This window comes from Trichomycterus rosablanca, chromosome 11, assembly GCF_030014385.1.
Source record: "Trichomycterus rosablanca isolate fTriRos1 chromosome 11, fTriRos1.hap1, whole genome shotgun sequence".
Classification (NCBI taxonomy): domain Eukaryota; kingdom Metazoa; phylum Chordata; class Actinopteri; order Siluriformes; family Trichomycteridae; genus Trichomycterus; species Trichomycterus rosablanca.
This window is the reverse complement of record NC_085998.1, coordinates 38,269,203-38,285,357: the sequence shown is the minus strand read 5'-3', so window position 1 is coordinate 38,285,357 and position 16,155 is coordinate 38,269,203. Positions and strand designations below refer to the sequence as shown.

Genomic DNA, 16,155 nt, shown 5'->3' with positions numbered 1-16,155 from the left:
TGAATGAATGTTTTATTTTTAGGTAATATAATCAAATACTTTCTAGACAGCGCTAATTACGTTTCACATGATGCGCTGGTGCTTGTTTTAGGGCAGGGTTTAGTTTGATCGTGCTCTTTTGTTCAGCCAAATGACATTTTTTCCTAAAAATCTGATCATTGCAAAGATATTCAAAAGTTTGCAATTAAAAGTTAATCATCTCCACGCCCCGAGACTGTTTATCCAATGATAGCTGGGATGTTTTCGAGTGCGTCATGACTCGAGGAGCGCGTATTCATTGAACCCAGAAGGACTCTCGATCTCTGCGTGGCCGTGCATCCTTCTGAACGATTTGCTCCGCGGCGAGTAACGTAGAGCCGAGCATCACGTTCCGTCGGCGCTACGTCTCTGGCAAGGCAAATCTCTCCTAATGAGCAATTTCAAAAGATAAATTATCCGAGAACGTCTGGAATGTATTACAAGGAATGGCATTCGATTGCGTGACTTTCATGTTGCCTTTCATCTAGGACGGCATCAAAATCAGTAATTAGGGGGGAGCGCGTGGTGCTGAATTAATAAGTCTGTTCAGACGAGTGGAAGACTTATGAGGAGCGATGGCAAAACAAATTAAGCAAGTGGAGAGAGTTCATCTGAAGAGGAACGAGGGGACGAGTGTCAACTAGTTGAAATCAATAATGCTTTAATATACGCAGGCCGATGTGCAGACGCCTGTCGCTCTGTCGAGTTCTAGTCGAGGAAATCCAAATGTGTTTTGGAGCTCTCACTCACTCACTTTCTTAACCTCTTATCCAATCAGAATCGTGGGGGGTGCTGGAGCCTATCCCAACTTTTCAATGGGCGCAAGGCACACAGTAACACCTGAACGGGGCGCCAGTCCATCGCAGGGCAGACACACACACACATTCACCTATAGGGCAATTTAGTATCTCCAATGAACCTGACTGCATGTTTTTGGACTGTGGAAGGAAACCCACGCAGACACGGGGAGAACATGCAAACTCCGTACAGAAAGGACCCGGACCGCCCCGCCTGGGGATCAAACCCCAGTGCTACCCACCGAGCCACCGTGCCGCTGTTTTATAAAGTAAATGTACAAATAAATAAATACAAATCTGGCTTGGTGGGTAGCACTGTCACCTCACAGCAAAAAGGTTTTGGGTTCAATTCCCAAGTAGAGCAGTGCATGGTCTCCCCGTGTCTGTGTGGGTTTCCTCCCACAGTCCAAAGACGTGCAGTCAGGTTAATTAGAGATACAAAATCGCACTGAGTGTGAGTGTGTGTGTCCTGTCATGGACCAAAGGAAACACATCCAGAGGTGGTAAACTGGATCAAGGAGTCAAAACAGCACCAGAAATTTCTGCTGCACACCAAATAAGGTCCTCAGTTCTCTCGGGTGTGTTTACTGTCGCATCTTGTGACATCACGCCCTGATTGGTTAGTTTAGGCGCTTATTCGGTGCACCAGAGTTCGAAAGGAAGCTTCAGACGTACAGTAACGAACCACACTGACGTTTTAATCTGGCCGAAGCTGATCAGTATAAACACAACATTAGAAAATGTTGATTCTTTTGCATTGATTTTCTCTTTTTTTTTTAATTAAATGGCTGAACCGGTTCACATGGGACTGGAATGAATTAAAACATCGATTTCAGTAAAAGCAAGACGTCATTAACAAACACCAATAATGATTTTAAATATTGTGACTTTTTAAGTGCACTTGTGGCTTTAATGAAGCATCTTTGAATGCACTAGAGAGCCGGGATGTGGACGGATGACCACACCCCTCTCAGACAAACAGCAGAAGCCTATTGGGTAGAAGGTTGTGGGTTCGAATTCCGGACCTTGAGCAAGGCCTTTCATTGTACTGTACACATGTACATTTATATAAAAAATAATGGGGTTCCATCTGCTATAGATTATTATTATTATTATTATTATTATTATCACTCACTCACTTTCTTAACCGCTTATCCAATCAGGGTCGTGGGGAAGGGGGGGGGGGGGGTTGCTGGAGCCTATCCTTGCTTTTCAATGGGTGCAAGGCACACAGTAACACCCTGAATGGGGCGCCAGTCCATCGCAGGGCACACACACACACACACACACACACCCATTCACCAATAGGGCAGTTCAGTGTCTCCAGTTAACCTATCTGCACGTTTTTGGACTGTGGGAGGGTTAGGGTCACACAGACACGGGGAGAACATGCAAACTCCACACAGAAAGGACCCAGACTGCCTCACCTGGGGATCGAACCCAGGACCTTCTTGCTGTGAGGCGACAGTGCTACCCACCGAGCCATCGTGCCGCTGGAGTTCCATCTGCTATAGATGCTGCTATTATTTATTATTTATTTATTTATTTTTATTTATTGTATTTTTTTATTATAATAGAACCAGATCTTGGTCATCAGTGTACCGTCTGTCAGACTTATTCATTCATTCATTGTCTGTTTTACCACTGCTTTATACTGGTCAGGGTTGCAGTGGGTTTGACTCACTAGACAAAGGCAGGAAACACCCCTTACAGGTCGCCAGTCTATCACAGGACCACTGTGAGCACTGTCACCTCACAGCAAGAAGGTCCTGGGTTCGATCCCCAGGCGGGGCGGTCCGGGTCCTTTCTGTGTGGAGTTTGCATGTGCTCCTCGTGTCTGCGTGGGTTTCCTACGGGTGCTCCGGTTCTCTCCCACAGTCCAAAGACGTGCAAGTGAGGTCAACTGGAGACACTAAACATACAAACTGATCCATTCCACCTGGGAATCAAACCCAGGACCTTCAAGCTGCCCCCGTCAGACTCAGGTAAGCTAAATGCGACTCTCCTGAGGACGAGCTGTGAAAGCTGTCCTGTCCGTGATCGTTTAATTAGCCACAGGGGCCACGTGTCACATCTCAAACGCAGCCACCGACCGACAGCCACCCGGATCCCAAAGTTCACATATCAGACTGGGAATAATATTTTATATATTTTAACTTTCATATTTCTGTGTGGACCGAGACATTGATGAAGTGCTGCACGGGGGAACGGTTCGCATGTTTTAATGCTGCGTATCGCTCACAGCGAATTCCTGTCAGCCTTCCTTCACAGGTCACAAAAGTAATATAAAAACTCTTTATTCATCACATTTCTGCACGCTTTGTGGGGGAAATACTGCGGAGGAATGAGAACAAGAGCAGGTAAAAATAAAAAAATGGACTTTTGTTTTTCTGTCAAACATAAAACAAGCCGAATCATCTCGGACCCACATTAATCTCGTCAAGGTTCAAAGTGGAAAGTTGGAGAACAGCGATCCACTCCCGCTCTGTCTGGCACATTTATTGGTTTTATATTCCAGATGGGAATCTTTTCATTTCCTAAACCGAGCCACATTCGGCTGCGAGCGTGCATCCTGTGCCGTCCGGACTGGCAGATCTGCTCTCGGGCAGGTCTGCAGGAATGGGCGTGAGCGACAGCCCGTTTATGAGGGGGAATTGCCGAGGCTGAAGCATTTCTTCACCTGTCAGGTAAGAGAAGCGCTCGCGTCCGCGCTCCTGTCATCGCCGCGGCTCAGACCGGCCGTAACAGACAGCCTCGTGATGCCTGTGATCCCGCGCTTGCATACATTACCGCTCTGAGCGCGGGCGCTAGTCACGCGCAGCTGGAGAGGGCTTACAGCGGTCGCATCAGATTGACGTCGACACGTAAGCACAAAGTGTGGCTGAACAGATAAAGCGCCTGAAATGTGAGGAGAAAAACAACTGTAGCTACAGGAGAGAAGAGCCGGCGTTTGCTGGTGCACCGGCGTGGCCCCGATGTGGCCCTCGAAGAGCGAGGACTGAAATTGAAACATCAGATTGTAAAATTGTGTAAAAACACCTCAGGCTTCAAAATAACAACGCTGAAACAACAACCTGAAATGGTTACAGGGATCAGAGATGTTGTTTTTTTTAACCTTAAAATGTTTCTAATAATAAAATTCTAATAATATATAAAATATAATAATACTACCACTAATAATAATAATAATAATAATAATAATAATACATTAAACATCTATTGTTATTATTTTATTATTATTATTATTATTATTATTGTTGTTGTTATTATTACTGTTTTTATTTTAATAATGATAATAATAAATCTAATTAAATACAACAACTACTACTACTAAAAATAATAATAATATAGTAATAATAATAATAATAATAATAATAATAAATTAAACACTATAGTTATTATTGTTATTATTATTATTATTTTATAATTTTGTTTTATATTTTATAATCTTTATTTAAATAATGATAATAATAAATCTAATTAAATAATAATAATAAATTAAACACTAGCATTATTATTATTGTTGTTGTTTTTATTATTATTATTATTATTATTTAAAACATTTAACTTCATTCAAATATTTATATTTTTCAGCCTTAGAGCTTAAACACTAACTTTTTTAGTTTTTTTTTTCTAATTTAAAGTGGACGTTGCTGGGTTAGATAAACTAGCCTTTGCTGAGGGAGCCCCAGTGCGATACTTTAATCAGAATCTAATTAATCACCACCGAGTGAGAGAACAGAAAGTGTGTATATCACTGCCTCCCCAACTCATTACCTCCAGCAAACAGTAGCAGGGGAGCTGAGCCGAGCGAGGCGGGGTTTCTTTAGTCTATAATAAAGCATCTATAATTACTTATTCATACTCGTTTACCAGACAGAGCAGGACTGAGTAACTACACAGTGATCCGTCTTCCTCCTCGCTCTCCTTACCTCAGACCAGACGCCTCCTCTACCTCGTACATCATTAGTTTGGCTTTTTATTAAAGTAGATCAATAAAGCAGATCGCATTGTGGTGGCACAAATCTCTCTCATTTTACCTCTCTCTCTTATTTTACCTCTCTCTCTCTCTCTCTCTCTCTCTCTCTCTCTCTCTCTCTCTCTCTCTCTCTCTCTCATTTTACCTCTCTCTCTCTCTTTTTACCTCTTTCTTTCTCTTTGCATTTGTTTCCATTCATTTGCACCCCATCAGCCTACAAATAAGGGTGTGAAGCTTATATACACTTACGTATACGTGCAAGCACACACACACACACACACACACACACACACACAGAGCTGTGTAAAAGTATTCACCCCTCAACTGATTTTTCACCCAGTTTTCCTTCCAATCTAGTCGTATCCAATTCCTCGATTGCATTTCGCTTCCTTTACTGCAGCACACCTCCACTCCTGGCCGAGGAGAGCTGTGACTATCACACGTGTGCGATGATAGAACACGTGTTCTTTTCACCTACACGAGACAGGTTCATATGAAGGTCAGTCTCTGTGCAGTACCATCAATCAGCCAGCAGAGGTCATAACTGCAGCAGTTATGAGGAATCACCTCCCACCAATGCCACTCCCACCCTCAGACGACCCCATTGTTGTCCATAAAGGCGGCCAACCAGTCGCTAGCACTCAAATAAACAAACATTGTTGCTTTTAAAAGGTCCATTCCATTTACTGAAGATAAGGATTTATTCAAAACCTGAATCACCTATGTGAAAAAGTAAGTACCCCCCTAACCCTAACCACTGATTGTGCCACCTTTGGAATCCACTGCACCCATTGCAATCAAATATCTGCAATGATTTGCGATTTTGCGGTTTGCTCCATTTCAAGGTAATGGCTCTCACTGTGGTTCACTGGAGTCCCAGACCCTTAACAACGGCTTTGTAACCCTTTCCAGACTAAACGTTTTTATGTCTTCTAGCCTGCTTTTTGCCTGACAGGTTTAATTTAAGGGTCAGGTAGAATTGAACAGCATTTTTCTTCAGTAGATGAAACCACAAAATAAATAAATAAATAAATAAATGAATGAATGAATGAATGAATAAATAAATAAATAAATAAATAAATAAATAAAAGATCATTATAATAAAAAAAATAACATAAAAAAATAATAAAAAAAAATTTAAATAAAACAAATTGAAACAAATAAAAATTGAAAAAAAAATGAATAAAAAAATAAATTAATACAAATAATAATACAAAATAATATAAAAAATATATATATATTGAAAACATTGAAATAAAATGAAAAAAAGAAAAAATATATATAAAAAATAACAATTGAAAAAAACATATATATAAAATTTTTAAAAAAAAAAACTGAAAAAAATAAAACGAAATTGAAAGAAAAATATAAAATGAAAAAAATAAATGAATAATTTTAAAAAATTAAAATAAAATAAATACATTATGTATTTAAATATATTGTGTACATATGTGCCTACTATTAAAAGTAGTATGACTATCTAAAGCATATTAATGTGACAAATATAAAAAAATAGTAGAAAACGACAATGGAACAAACACTTTTTTTTTTGTGTGTATATATTTGTTTAGCCACCAAACCTAAAGAGTGTCAGAAATACAAATCAGAAACCAAGGAGGATGTAGATGGACTAGCTGTTGGTGTGTGTGTGTGTGTGTGCGCATGTGTGTGTGTGTGTGAGTGTGTGTGTGTGGTCCCCCGTGCTGGAGATAAACCCACAATGGAGCGCGGGCACTGATAACCCCGGCGACGACCCAATAATGCAGAAGCAGCAACTCTGAATAATAACCCAATAAAGTTTCATTAAGATCCGCCGACCTCTCGGCTTTAATAACAAACTTCGCTGGATTAGCAGAAGAAAATTAAAATAGAGGAATGATGGCATCAGCCCGGCAAGACCAGCCGCTAAAAATCTATTTTTTCTTTCTATGTATATTGGATTATTATCTTTCCAGCAAGCTCATCACCCAAGTGCAATTCCAACCTTATCTGTGATACGACTGCATGTACGATGTTCATTTAAAGTCACCTAATTAAAACGGTTTCATGTGTAGTTTAGATATCTTAATAAGAATGATGATACAGAATTATACTCTATATTTCAAATACACTGATCAGGCATAACATTAAAACCACCTCCTTGTTTCTACACTCACTGTCCATCTTATCAGCTCCACTTACCACATAGAAGCTCTTTGTAGTTCTACAATTACTGACTGTAGTCCATCTGTTTCTCTGCATGCTTTGTTAGCCCCCTTACATGCTGTTCTTCAATGGTCAGGACCCCCACAGGACCACCACAGAGCAGGTATTATTTAGGTGGTGGATCATTCTCAGCACTGCAGTGACACTGACATGGTGGTGGTGTGTTAGTGTGTGTTGTGCTGGTATGAGTGGATCAGACACAGCAATGCTGCTGGACTGAGCATAGTCCACCAACCTAAAACATCCAGCCAACAGCGCCCTGTGGGCAGCGTCCTGTGACCACTGATGAAGATCTCTGACTTTACATCTACAAGGACCGACTAGGTAGGAGAGTCTAATAGAGTTCAGTGAGTGGACACGGTATTTAAAAACTCCAGCGGCGCTGCTGTGTCTGATCCACTCGTACTAGCACAACACACACTAACACACCACCACCATGTCAGTGTCACTGCAGTGCTGAGAATCATCCACCACCTAAATAATACCTGCTCTGTGGGGGTCCTGTGGGGGGAACAGGGTGAACGCAGGCTAAAAAGGTATGTAGAGAAACAGATGGACTACAGTCAGTAATTGTAGAACTACAAAGTGCTTCTATATGGTAAGTGGAGCTGATGACATGGACAATGAGTCTAGAAACAAGGAGGTGGTTTTAATGTTATGGCTGATCATCTACTTTTAGTGGACGCTTTTATTATGCAAAGCAATTGAAGGCTCAGGGGTCCTTAAACCAGCAGCCTTTTAATTACTAGTCTAGTACGCTGACTGTTAAGCTACAACTGCCAAAAGTGAAACTTGGTGTATGTAAACGTTTGACTAGGTGATGCATGGTCAGTAATGTCCACTACATAACGTGGTCCACTATTTTTAGGGACTGTAGTCTAGCTGTTCTTAAAATTCCTACACTTAGGCGTCACATATAGCTTCTAACGTTTATCAGAACTCATCAGATAGCATTTCTGTCATTCGGTTAACTCACCGAGCACCGTGAGTCTGGCGGGTCGGGACCTCATGGCAGCCTGGATGGCCTGGCATTCGAACACGGCGTCGTCCATCAGCTCAACCCTCTGTATCCTCAGGTGGTGTTCTCCAGAACTGTGCTCCCCGATCACCGTGTAACGAGGGTAGCCTGCAGGACAGAACCCACACGTCAGGAGCCGTATCATCGCTCGCTTAATTACAGCGTGTAAACTTCAGGACTTCAAATGATTCGCATCAATAACGTGGAGGCAGCGATGTGTTTACCAAAAAATAAAACGATCGATAAAGGTTTGATGTTTATGGAAGAGAGGCCGACTTCCCCTGGTGATCTTACTTACCGGTCAATGCTACCTGCTGCACGGAGTTAGTTCTGCTAGATGATGAAATGGATAGTTAGTAATTTTAGTGTCTCTAGAGGTGCTAATCAATCTGTTTCTCTCAATTATTACTTTATGTACCTGCTGAAAAGTTTTGCTGCATGATATGTCAGAGTAGAAGATGAAAACATGTCACACAATAACAAAGAGAGTCTCGTAAATACTAGGTGGATGGTGATCTGTCCATCACTGCACTCACTGTCCAGTTTATCAGCTCTACTTACCATATAGAAGCACTTTGTAGTTCTACAATTACTGACTGTAGTCCATCTGTTTCTCTGCATGCTTTGTTAGCCCCCTTTCATGCTGTTCTTCAATGGTCAGGACCCCCATAGGACCCCCACAGAGCAGGTATTATTTAGGTGGTGGATCATTCTGTGTGTGTGTTAGTGTGTGTTGTGCTGGTATGAGTGGATCAGACACAGCAGCGCTGCTGGAGTTTTTAAACACCTCACTGTCACTGCTGGACTGAGAATCGTCCACCAACCAAAAATATCCAGCCAACAGCGCCCCGTCAGCAGCGTCCTGTGACCACTGATGAAGGTCTAGAAGATGACCGACTCAAACAGCAGCAATAGATGAGTGATCATCTCTGACTTTACGTCTACAAGGTGGACCGACTAGGTAGGAGTGTCTAATAGAGTGGACAGTGAGTGGACACGGTGTTTAAAAACTCCAGCAGCGCTGCTGTGTCTGATCCACTCATACCAGCACAACACACACTAACACACCACCACCATTTCAGTGTCACTGCAGTGCTGAGAATGATCCACCACCTAAATAATACCTGCTCTGTGGTGGTCCTGTGGGGGTCCTGACCATTGAAGAACAGCATGAAAGGGGTTAACAAAGTATGAAGAGAAACTGATGGACTACAGTCAGTAATTGTAGAACTACAAAGTGCTTCTATATGGTAAGTGGGGCTGTGAGTGTAGAAACAAGGAGGTGGTTTTAATGTTATGGCTGATCAGTACTGTCGCTTAGTGCAGCGTTAAGCCGTTCAAATATTAGTTTTAAACTCAGCGATCATTATTTCTAGATGTGAGAAGATAAAAACCCAGTAAAGATTCTGAACACCTCAGTTCGAATCTCAGCTCTGCTACCGGTCGGCTGGGCGCCATCTAGCGGCCACGATCGGCAGTGCCTGCAGCGGACAAAATTGGCCATCGAGTCTGCTGGGTGGGAAAAGACCAGGCTAAATGGGCGAGGTTCTCAAACGATGTGCAAGGACCCTGGTTAGGATGAGCCTCATGTGTGAATCCATGCGTCAGAGGAGGCGTGGAGCAGGAGAATATAACCCCCTTGATCCCAATGAGGATCCCCAGCAGCGGTAGACGAATTGGCTTCGCTAAAGTTGGGAGAAAAAGGGGGAGAAAAGGCATAAAGAAATAGAAATAAAAGTTGGTTCATATAACTTGCTTTATTAATGCATGTGCGAATTAAATCACGTTGAAGAGCTACGACGCCACGGCAAGTGATTCCAGTATTAGGAAACCTGGTCTCCACATTTCGCAGCTCATTAGGCGCCGTGTGGGATTTTCCTCGCAGCGGCGTGGTTCAGTTTTAAAGTGGAATACGAGAGTTTTATAGAACAGTGAGAATCAGTTTCTCTTCACCATGTATTTGCGTCACTTTTAACTATGTATCTCATTGGTGGCATTTTGAAAAGGTCAGTGACAAACTGGATCAAAGTACTGGGGAATCTGTGCGGTGAATGATAGTACGGCCAGCGTGAAGAGGTTTCAGCCTCTTTCAGGTAACAAAACAACCTATTGGAATGTTTTGGGCGGATGCAGGACACTGTACTACCTGGACACATGGTATTACTAAACACAGAGTGACCAGTAAGGAGGACTTTGATCCTGGACCTTGTTGGTTGGAGAATTTATTGGCACGATCGTGTGTTCTTACAGCAGTGGAATAGCTGAAGAACAAGGAACAGAACTGTGGGCCTCCCTTTATACTGCTCTAGTCATATCACACTGGGTGTTGGACTTCGGAACCTCCATTCTGTGCTAACTGTTGTTTCTTATCTGCTAACAACAGACATGCTGCTTATCCACATCTCAAGCACCCGCATATGGATTTAACAACTAATAAAATCCTAATAAATAGTAAAATACTAATATTTAGGTTATATTAAGCATACAATCTGAACTTCTATCTGTATTAATATGGTGGTACAGGTGGTACAGTGAGTACCACACAGCAACATGGGTCTCAGGGTCCTGGGTTCAGTCCTTATCTTTCATTTGAGAAAACTATCCTGATGAAGACTTACTGATCGATTGATTGGTGCAGGATTGCTATTATTACTGTAAATTCTGGAAACTGGAAATCTGCAACAGCAACGATGACGAACTTCTTTGCCCACGGGCAGACAAGAGCACGTTCCACTTTTTTTGCAGCCCTCTTGATACGAGTGACTTCCACCTCTCCGACACGGATACGTTTCCCACTAATTATCACAGACGCTTGAATTCAGACGAGTTCTGCCCGGTCAGATTCGAAACCTCTTGAAAACGTTACCGCGTTGTTCAAGTCCCGTTGATAAGTGACTCTTCTTAGTTTTTCAGAGAAACGGGGTTTGTGATCTAATTTTAAGCCTTTGCGCCACTCCACATTGACCGTTTCGTTTCTGTACCAACCCCCCCTGCTTAGACTCCTGCCAATTATTGCCTGGAGGTGGCGTATTGATTCTGCGCTGACGGTTAATATGAATCATGCTCACACAAGAGAATTCACAGCGGCGTAACGGTCACGCTGTGTGGGACGCCGTTTCGATTCAGAGCCTCCCAAAAGCGAGCAGCACCTCGTAGTCGATGGATTTACAATTATTCCATGCAACGTCTTCATATCTGAGAGACTCAGACCTGTATAAGTACTTGTTTTTAATTAATTTGACGTTGATGACTGTGTTTGGCTACTGGTACAACAAGTTTGGCAGTGAGACACTTTAAGATGCCATTTTGGCCAGCAGAGGGGGCACGGAGACGCAAATGATCGATGTGTCAGTTTATCTGGGGCGTTAGTTTGCTCCAGGTGGAAGTTCTTCTATATATCACAATTTCTCACTCCCACACTTGCCAGCTCCTTCTGTACCAGGGGAAATAAAGCGCCCTGGTAAACCAAGTAACTAATGAGCTGAGTGCTAGTTGTCACAATATGACAGGCTGCAATGGCCGTCTTTGACAACTCAGTTCTCAGAATATAGGAAACATAAAGAACCCTTAGAACCAGTCTGAACTGGCAATGCACAATTGGCACCCATCCGCACCAACTGGAATGGGTTTGCAGACAAGTTCTGCTTCGGAAAAGGGGCGTCATGGCACCTCTGGGAGCTCTCCTAGGGGTGTTCTGTTGTGAGGCACAAAAAGTCGTGACACTGGCTGAGTTTCCAGTGGACGACGGGACCTGACTGGACCAAGCAGCCTGGCATCACGGCTTCAGAGAAATAGCAGGTTTGTCAACAAAGGAGCTGAGAGGAAAAAACCATGACAGGGAGAAACCTGCACAAGGTCTTTCGGCTCCGGTAAAGGGGACGCCACGGCACCTCTGGGGCAATTCTCTCTCCATGTGCTGGCATCACGCCATCATGCCAGTGGAAAACTGGACTTGACTGAACCAAGCAGCCTGGCATCATGGCTTCAGAGAAGTAGCAGGTTTATCAAGAAAGGAGCTGGCGAGTCTAGGAAGAAGAAACCATGATAAGTAGAAAGTCTTCCGGCTTCGGAAAAAGGGACGTCACGGCACCTCTGGGGCAATTCTCTTTCCATGTGCCGTTCACATGCCAGTGGAAAACCAGACCAAACGGAGCAGCCTGGCATCACGGCTTCAAGTAGCAAGTATGTCAATAAAGGAGCTGGCAAGTCTGACAGGGAGAAACCATAGCATATAGAAATACTTCCACCTGGAGCGGATTAACGATCACAAGGTGCAGAACAGCCATGATTTTATCCCTGTGACTTATTAAAATGAATAAATAAATAAATAAAACATTATTATTTGTTTGTATTTACCTGTATTCATGGTGGCCGTCTGTTTAAGCCACTGTGGTACGAGACATCAATCATCTTTGATCATTTGCTTTCAATGGACCATTAAGTGCATTAAGACCATTAAGGTTTCCTCCAATGAGGGGTAAAGAAGCAGCCAATGACATTAATTTTGGCTTTTATGCTCTGAATGGGCGCTTACGTTGGTATACTCAAGTCATCCATGATTAGTTTCATGTTTGATGTAAACGTTAAATATTTGATAAGTCTAGTGCTTTTTAATTTGGCTGCATTATGGATTCATGAACAGTCAAAGAAGGTAGACACACTATTACCTAAACCATCTCTGATCATTTAATATCTGGTCACAATTCTATTAGACTTCTATAATAAATCAAGGTGAGAGTGTTTAATGTAATCCAGTGTATCAGGTACCGACAGTCATTCTTAATTCATCTGTATATACAGAACAGCTACTCATCTATCACGCAGCTATAAAACGTGACATTCAGCACCTCAGAGATTCAAATATGTGTGTATTTATAAAACAAGGCTGCTCCCCACCCCAGTATTCAGCTATGCTCAAAATGTTACCCTGATATACTGGTGTATACTGGTGTATAACTAATATAGAATGGTAGGAAACCACCCCTCTCATCCTCAGCCGGTAGATTTGAACCCCCAATGTTTAATTCATGGTTACGGCCTTGATATGCACTATTTCCAAACACAGCTTCATCAACGCTCGGCTTTAATATGAGCATTATTGTTATTTTTATTTCATTCATTCATCCACCCATCCATCCATCTACTCATCCATCCATCTACTCATCCATCCATCCATCCATCCATCCACTTACACATCCATCCATCTACTTACTCATCCATCCATCTACTCATCCATCCATCCACCTACTCATCCATCCATCCATATACTCATCCATCCACCTACTCATCCATCCATTCACCTACTCATCCATCCATCCATCCATCCATCCATTCATTGTCTGTTTTACCACTGCTTTATTCTATTCAGGATCACGGTGAGCATGATTTACTGGACAAAAGGTAGAAACATCCTGGACAGGTCGCTAGTCCATCACAGTGCAAACACACACACACACATACAAAATACTACTACTACCTATTCTAGTATCTCCAATTAACCTGACTGTCTTTGGACTGTGGGAAGAAAACCGGAGCTGCTAGAGAACATGCAAACTTCACACAGAATGGACTTTCAGGACTGCTCCACCTGGGAATCAAAGCCAGGACCTTCTTATTTAGAGGTGACAATGCTACCCATCATGTTGCATTAATTTATTTAATTTTGTATTATTATTATTATTATTATTATTATTATTATTATTATTAATTTATGTATTTAATTTTGTATTATTGTTATTATTATTACTTATTAATTAATGTATTTATTTTTGTATTATTATTATTATTATTATTATTTATTTATTTATTTATTTAATTTGTATTATTTATTTATTTATTTTTTATTTATTTATTTAATTATTTATTTTCATTTGTATCAACCACTTATTCAGGGTCGCAGCAGGTACGGTTTCACTGGGTACAAGGTAGGAACACCCTGGCTGGTGGACAGGAACAACCTGGCAGGGGGTCATAGACAATCGAGCTCAGACACCAGCCTTGGTGGGTTAGCAAATAGACCGCTGCCTATTTTTATTTATTCATTCATTCATTTTGTGTTGGTAAATGACAGGCTAATAACGGCAGGCTACACACAGCTCAGGCCGTAAGGTATCATCAGGAATTCATTCACCGCCCGGTCAGCTCTGCCCATCAGTGTGAAAAATGCAAGTTGCCCTGGCTGAATAGCGCATAAATCCCTAAAAGCATGGTGGAGCAGAGAGGGGAATAAAACATCCCCTCTATTGATCAAAACCAGACCCGAAGACAGCAAATGTCACTGAAAACAAACAATGCAAAATAGTCCTATTACAGCTAATGGATCCATCAGGCTGGCAATGGACGAGTCTTTATAGCCGATCAATGGAGGGGAAGTGGAGACGGGTGTCAGTGATTAATGGTCGCATGGATGAGCAAGTGTGTCGTCCCCGAGCTTCAGTAGGAAACGGGAACGAGAGAAACAGGATGTGTTGATGAGCTGCCTGACTGCCGCTCATGGCAGGATTATAGATTCTGCCTGATGCTTTATGAAAGCTTAGGAGACGTGAAGACGTTTAAATAAGGAGAGCAGAGCTGATGGTGGGAACCATGGGGAGAATCCAATCTGTTCTTTTACTTAAATACACGCTGCTTACGGATGTTTAAGAGTGAGAGCTTCAGCAAAAATGTGCATTTAATCATTTAATCATTCATTCATCTGTTTTACCACCGCTTTATCTTTTAGGGTCGCGGTGGGTACAGAGGCAGGAAACACTCCAAACAGGTCACCAGTCCATCACACACAAACACTCATATCTATGGGGACTTTAAGTATCTCCAATTAACCTGTCTGCATGTCTTTGGACGTGTAAACCCACACAGACACAGGGAGAACATGCAAACCACACAGAAAGCACCCGGATCACTCTGCCTGGGAATCAAACCCAGGACCTTCTTGCTGTGAGGCGACAGTGCTACCCATCAAGCCACCGTGCTGCTTATTTATTTATTTATTTACTATTTTTAATACTTTATTTTTATTTAATATTTGTATTATTGTTATTTGATAGATTTTTTAAACTTATTTCTTTTCTTTATTTATTTAATAATAAATTAATTTGTTTATTTTTAATACTTTAATTATTTATTTTATTTATTTTTATTCATGAATTCTTTTTTATTTATTTATTTATTTATTCAATATTTTATTTTTATTTCATATTTGTATTATTTATTCATTTTCTTTTCTTTCTTTCGATTTATTTATTTAATACTTTATTTGTATTTTATATTTTTAATATATTTATTTTATTTCTTATTCATTTACTTAATATTTTATTTATATTTAAAAATTTTAATATATTTATTTTATTTGTCATTTATGTATTTATTTAATACTTTATTCATATTTTATATTTTTTATATATTTATTTTATTTCTTATTTATTTATTTATTTATTTATTAGCTTATTATTTATTTATTCATTAATTCATTGTTTATTATTTATTTTTTTCTTTTTACATCAGATCAGCCAATTTTTCTCTTTAGCTATACTACAACTACCAGGTTGCAGTGGTACAGCAGGTGGTGTGGGTGCTGCACAGCTTCAGGGTTCTGAGGACCTGGACTAGAACCTCACCTTCGGTTACTGACTGTGTTGTTTGTGCTCTACCAAACTCCAGTTATGTTGATGTTGCACAACAAAAAGTGTCCTTGCCTTCATTCACTGCCATGTTTTTAACCACTTTATCCTGGTCAGGGTCGTGGCGGGTATGGTTTCACTGGGAAACACTGGGCGCAAGGAAGAACACCCTGAACAGGGCGGCAATCAATCGCAGGGCTCGGGCCATCTTACTTCCATGTAGATGCCCCGGCTGTCTGATATCAGGGTTCGAATCTCAGCAGTGGAGGCGGGTAACAGACCATCGCTCCTCCAACCAAGAATATCAGGCTTACAGAATGGCTCCCCCTTGTGGATGCCACCCTTGGTGCTAGGCTCTTTGCGAGTGTTTGTGACTGGACTGATCAGGTCCAGGTCCAAAAACGAAAGCAGAAAATAAGTAAACGTACGGTGCAGGGCGCGGTCGATCACGAGGCATTTCTTTCAGTTTAATCGCCGCACTTGAGGCACCTGCAACGCGAGCGTTAGAGCGCTCGATCT

The 16,155-nt window shown here is 41.5% G+C and overlaps 1 protein-coding gene across 3 annotated transcripts in view; it reads right to left on the bottom strand.

Annotated features, from left to right (window-relative positions):
- kirrel3b (kirre like nephrin family adhesion molecule 3b) overlaps positions 1 to 16,155 on the bottom strand; it is a 226,076-nt gene that overhangs the window by 60,627 nt on the left and 149,294 nt on the right. For all 3 annotated transcript variants that reach the window (XM_063004908.1, XM_063004909.1, XM_063004910.1), the window contains exon 3: positions 7,976 to 8,125. In XM_063004908.1, coding sequence (XP_062860978.1) covers positions 7,976 to 8,125 — 150 coding nt within the window. The remainder of the gene's footprint in view (positions 1 to 7,975; positions 8,126 to 16,155) is intronic.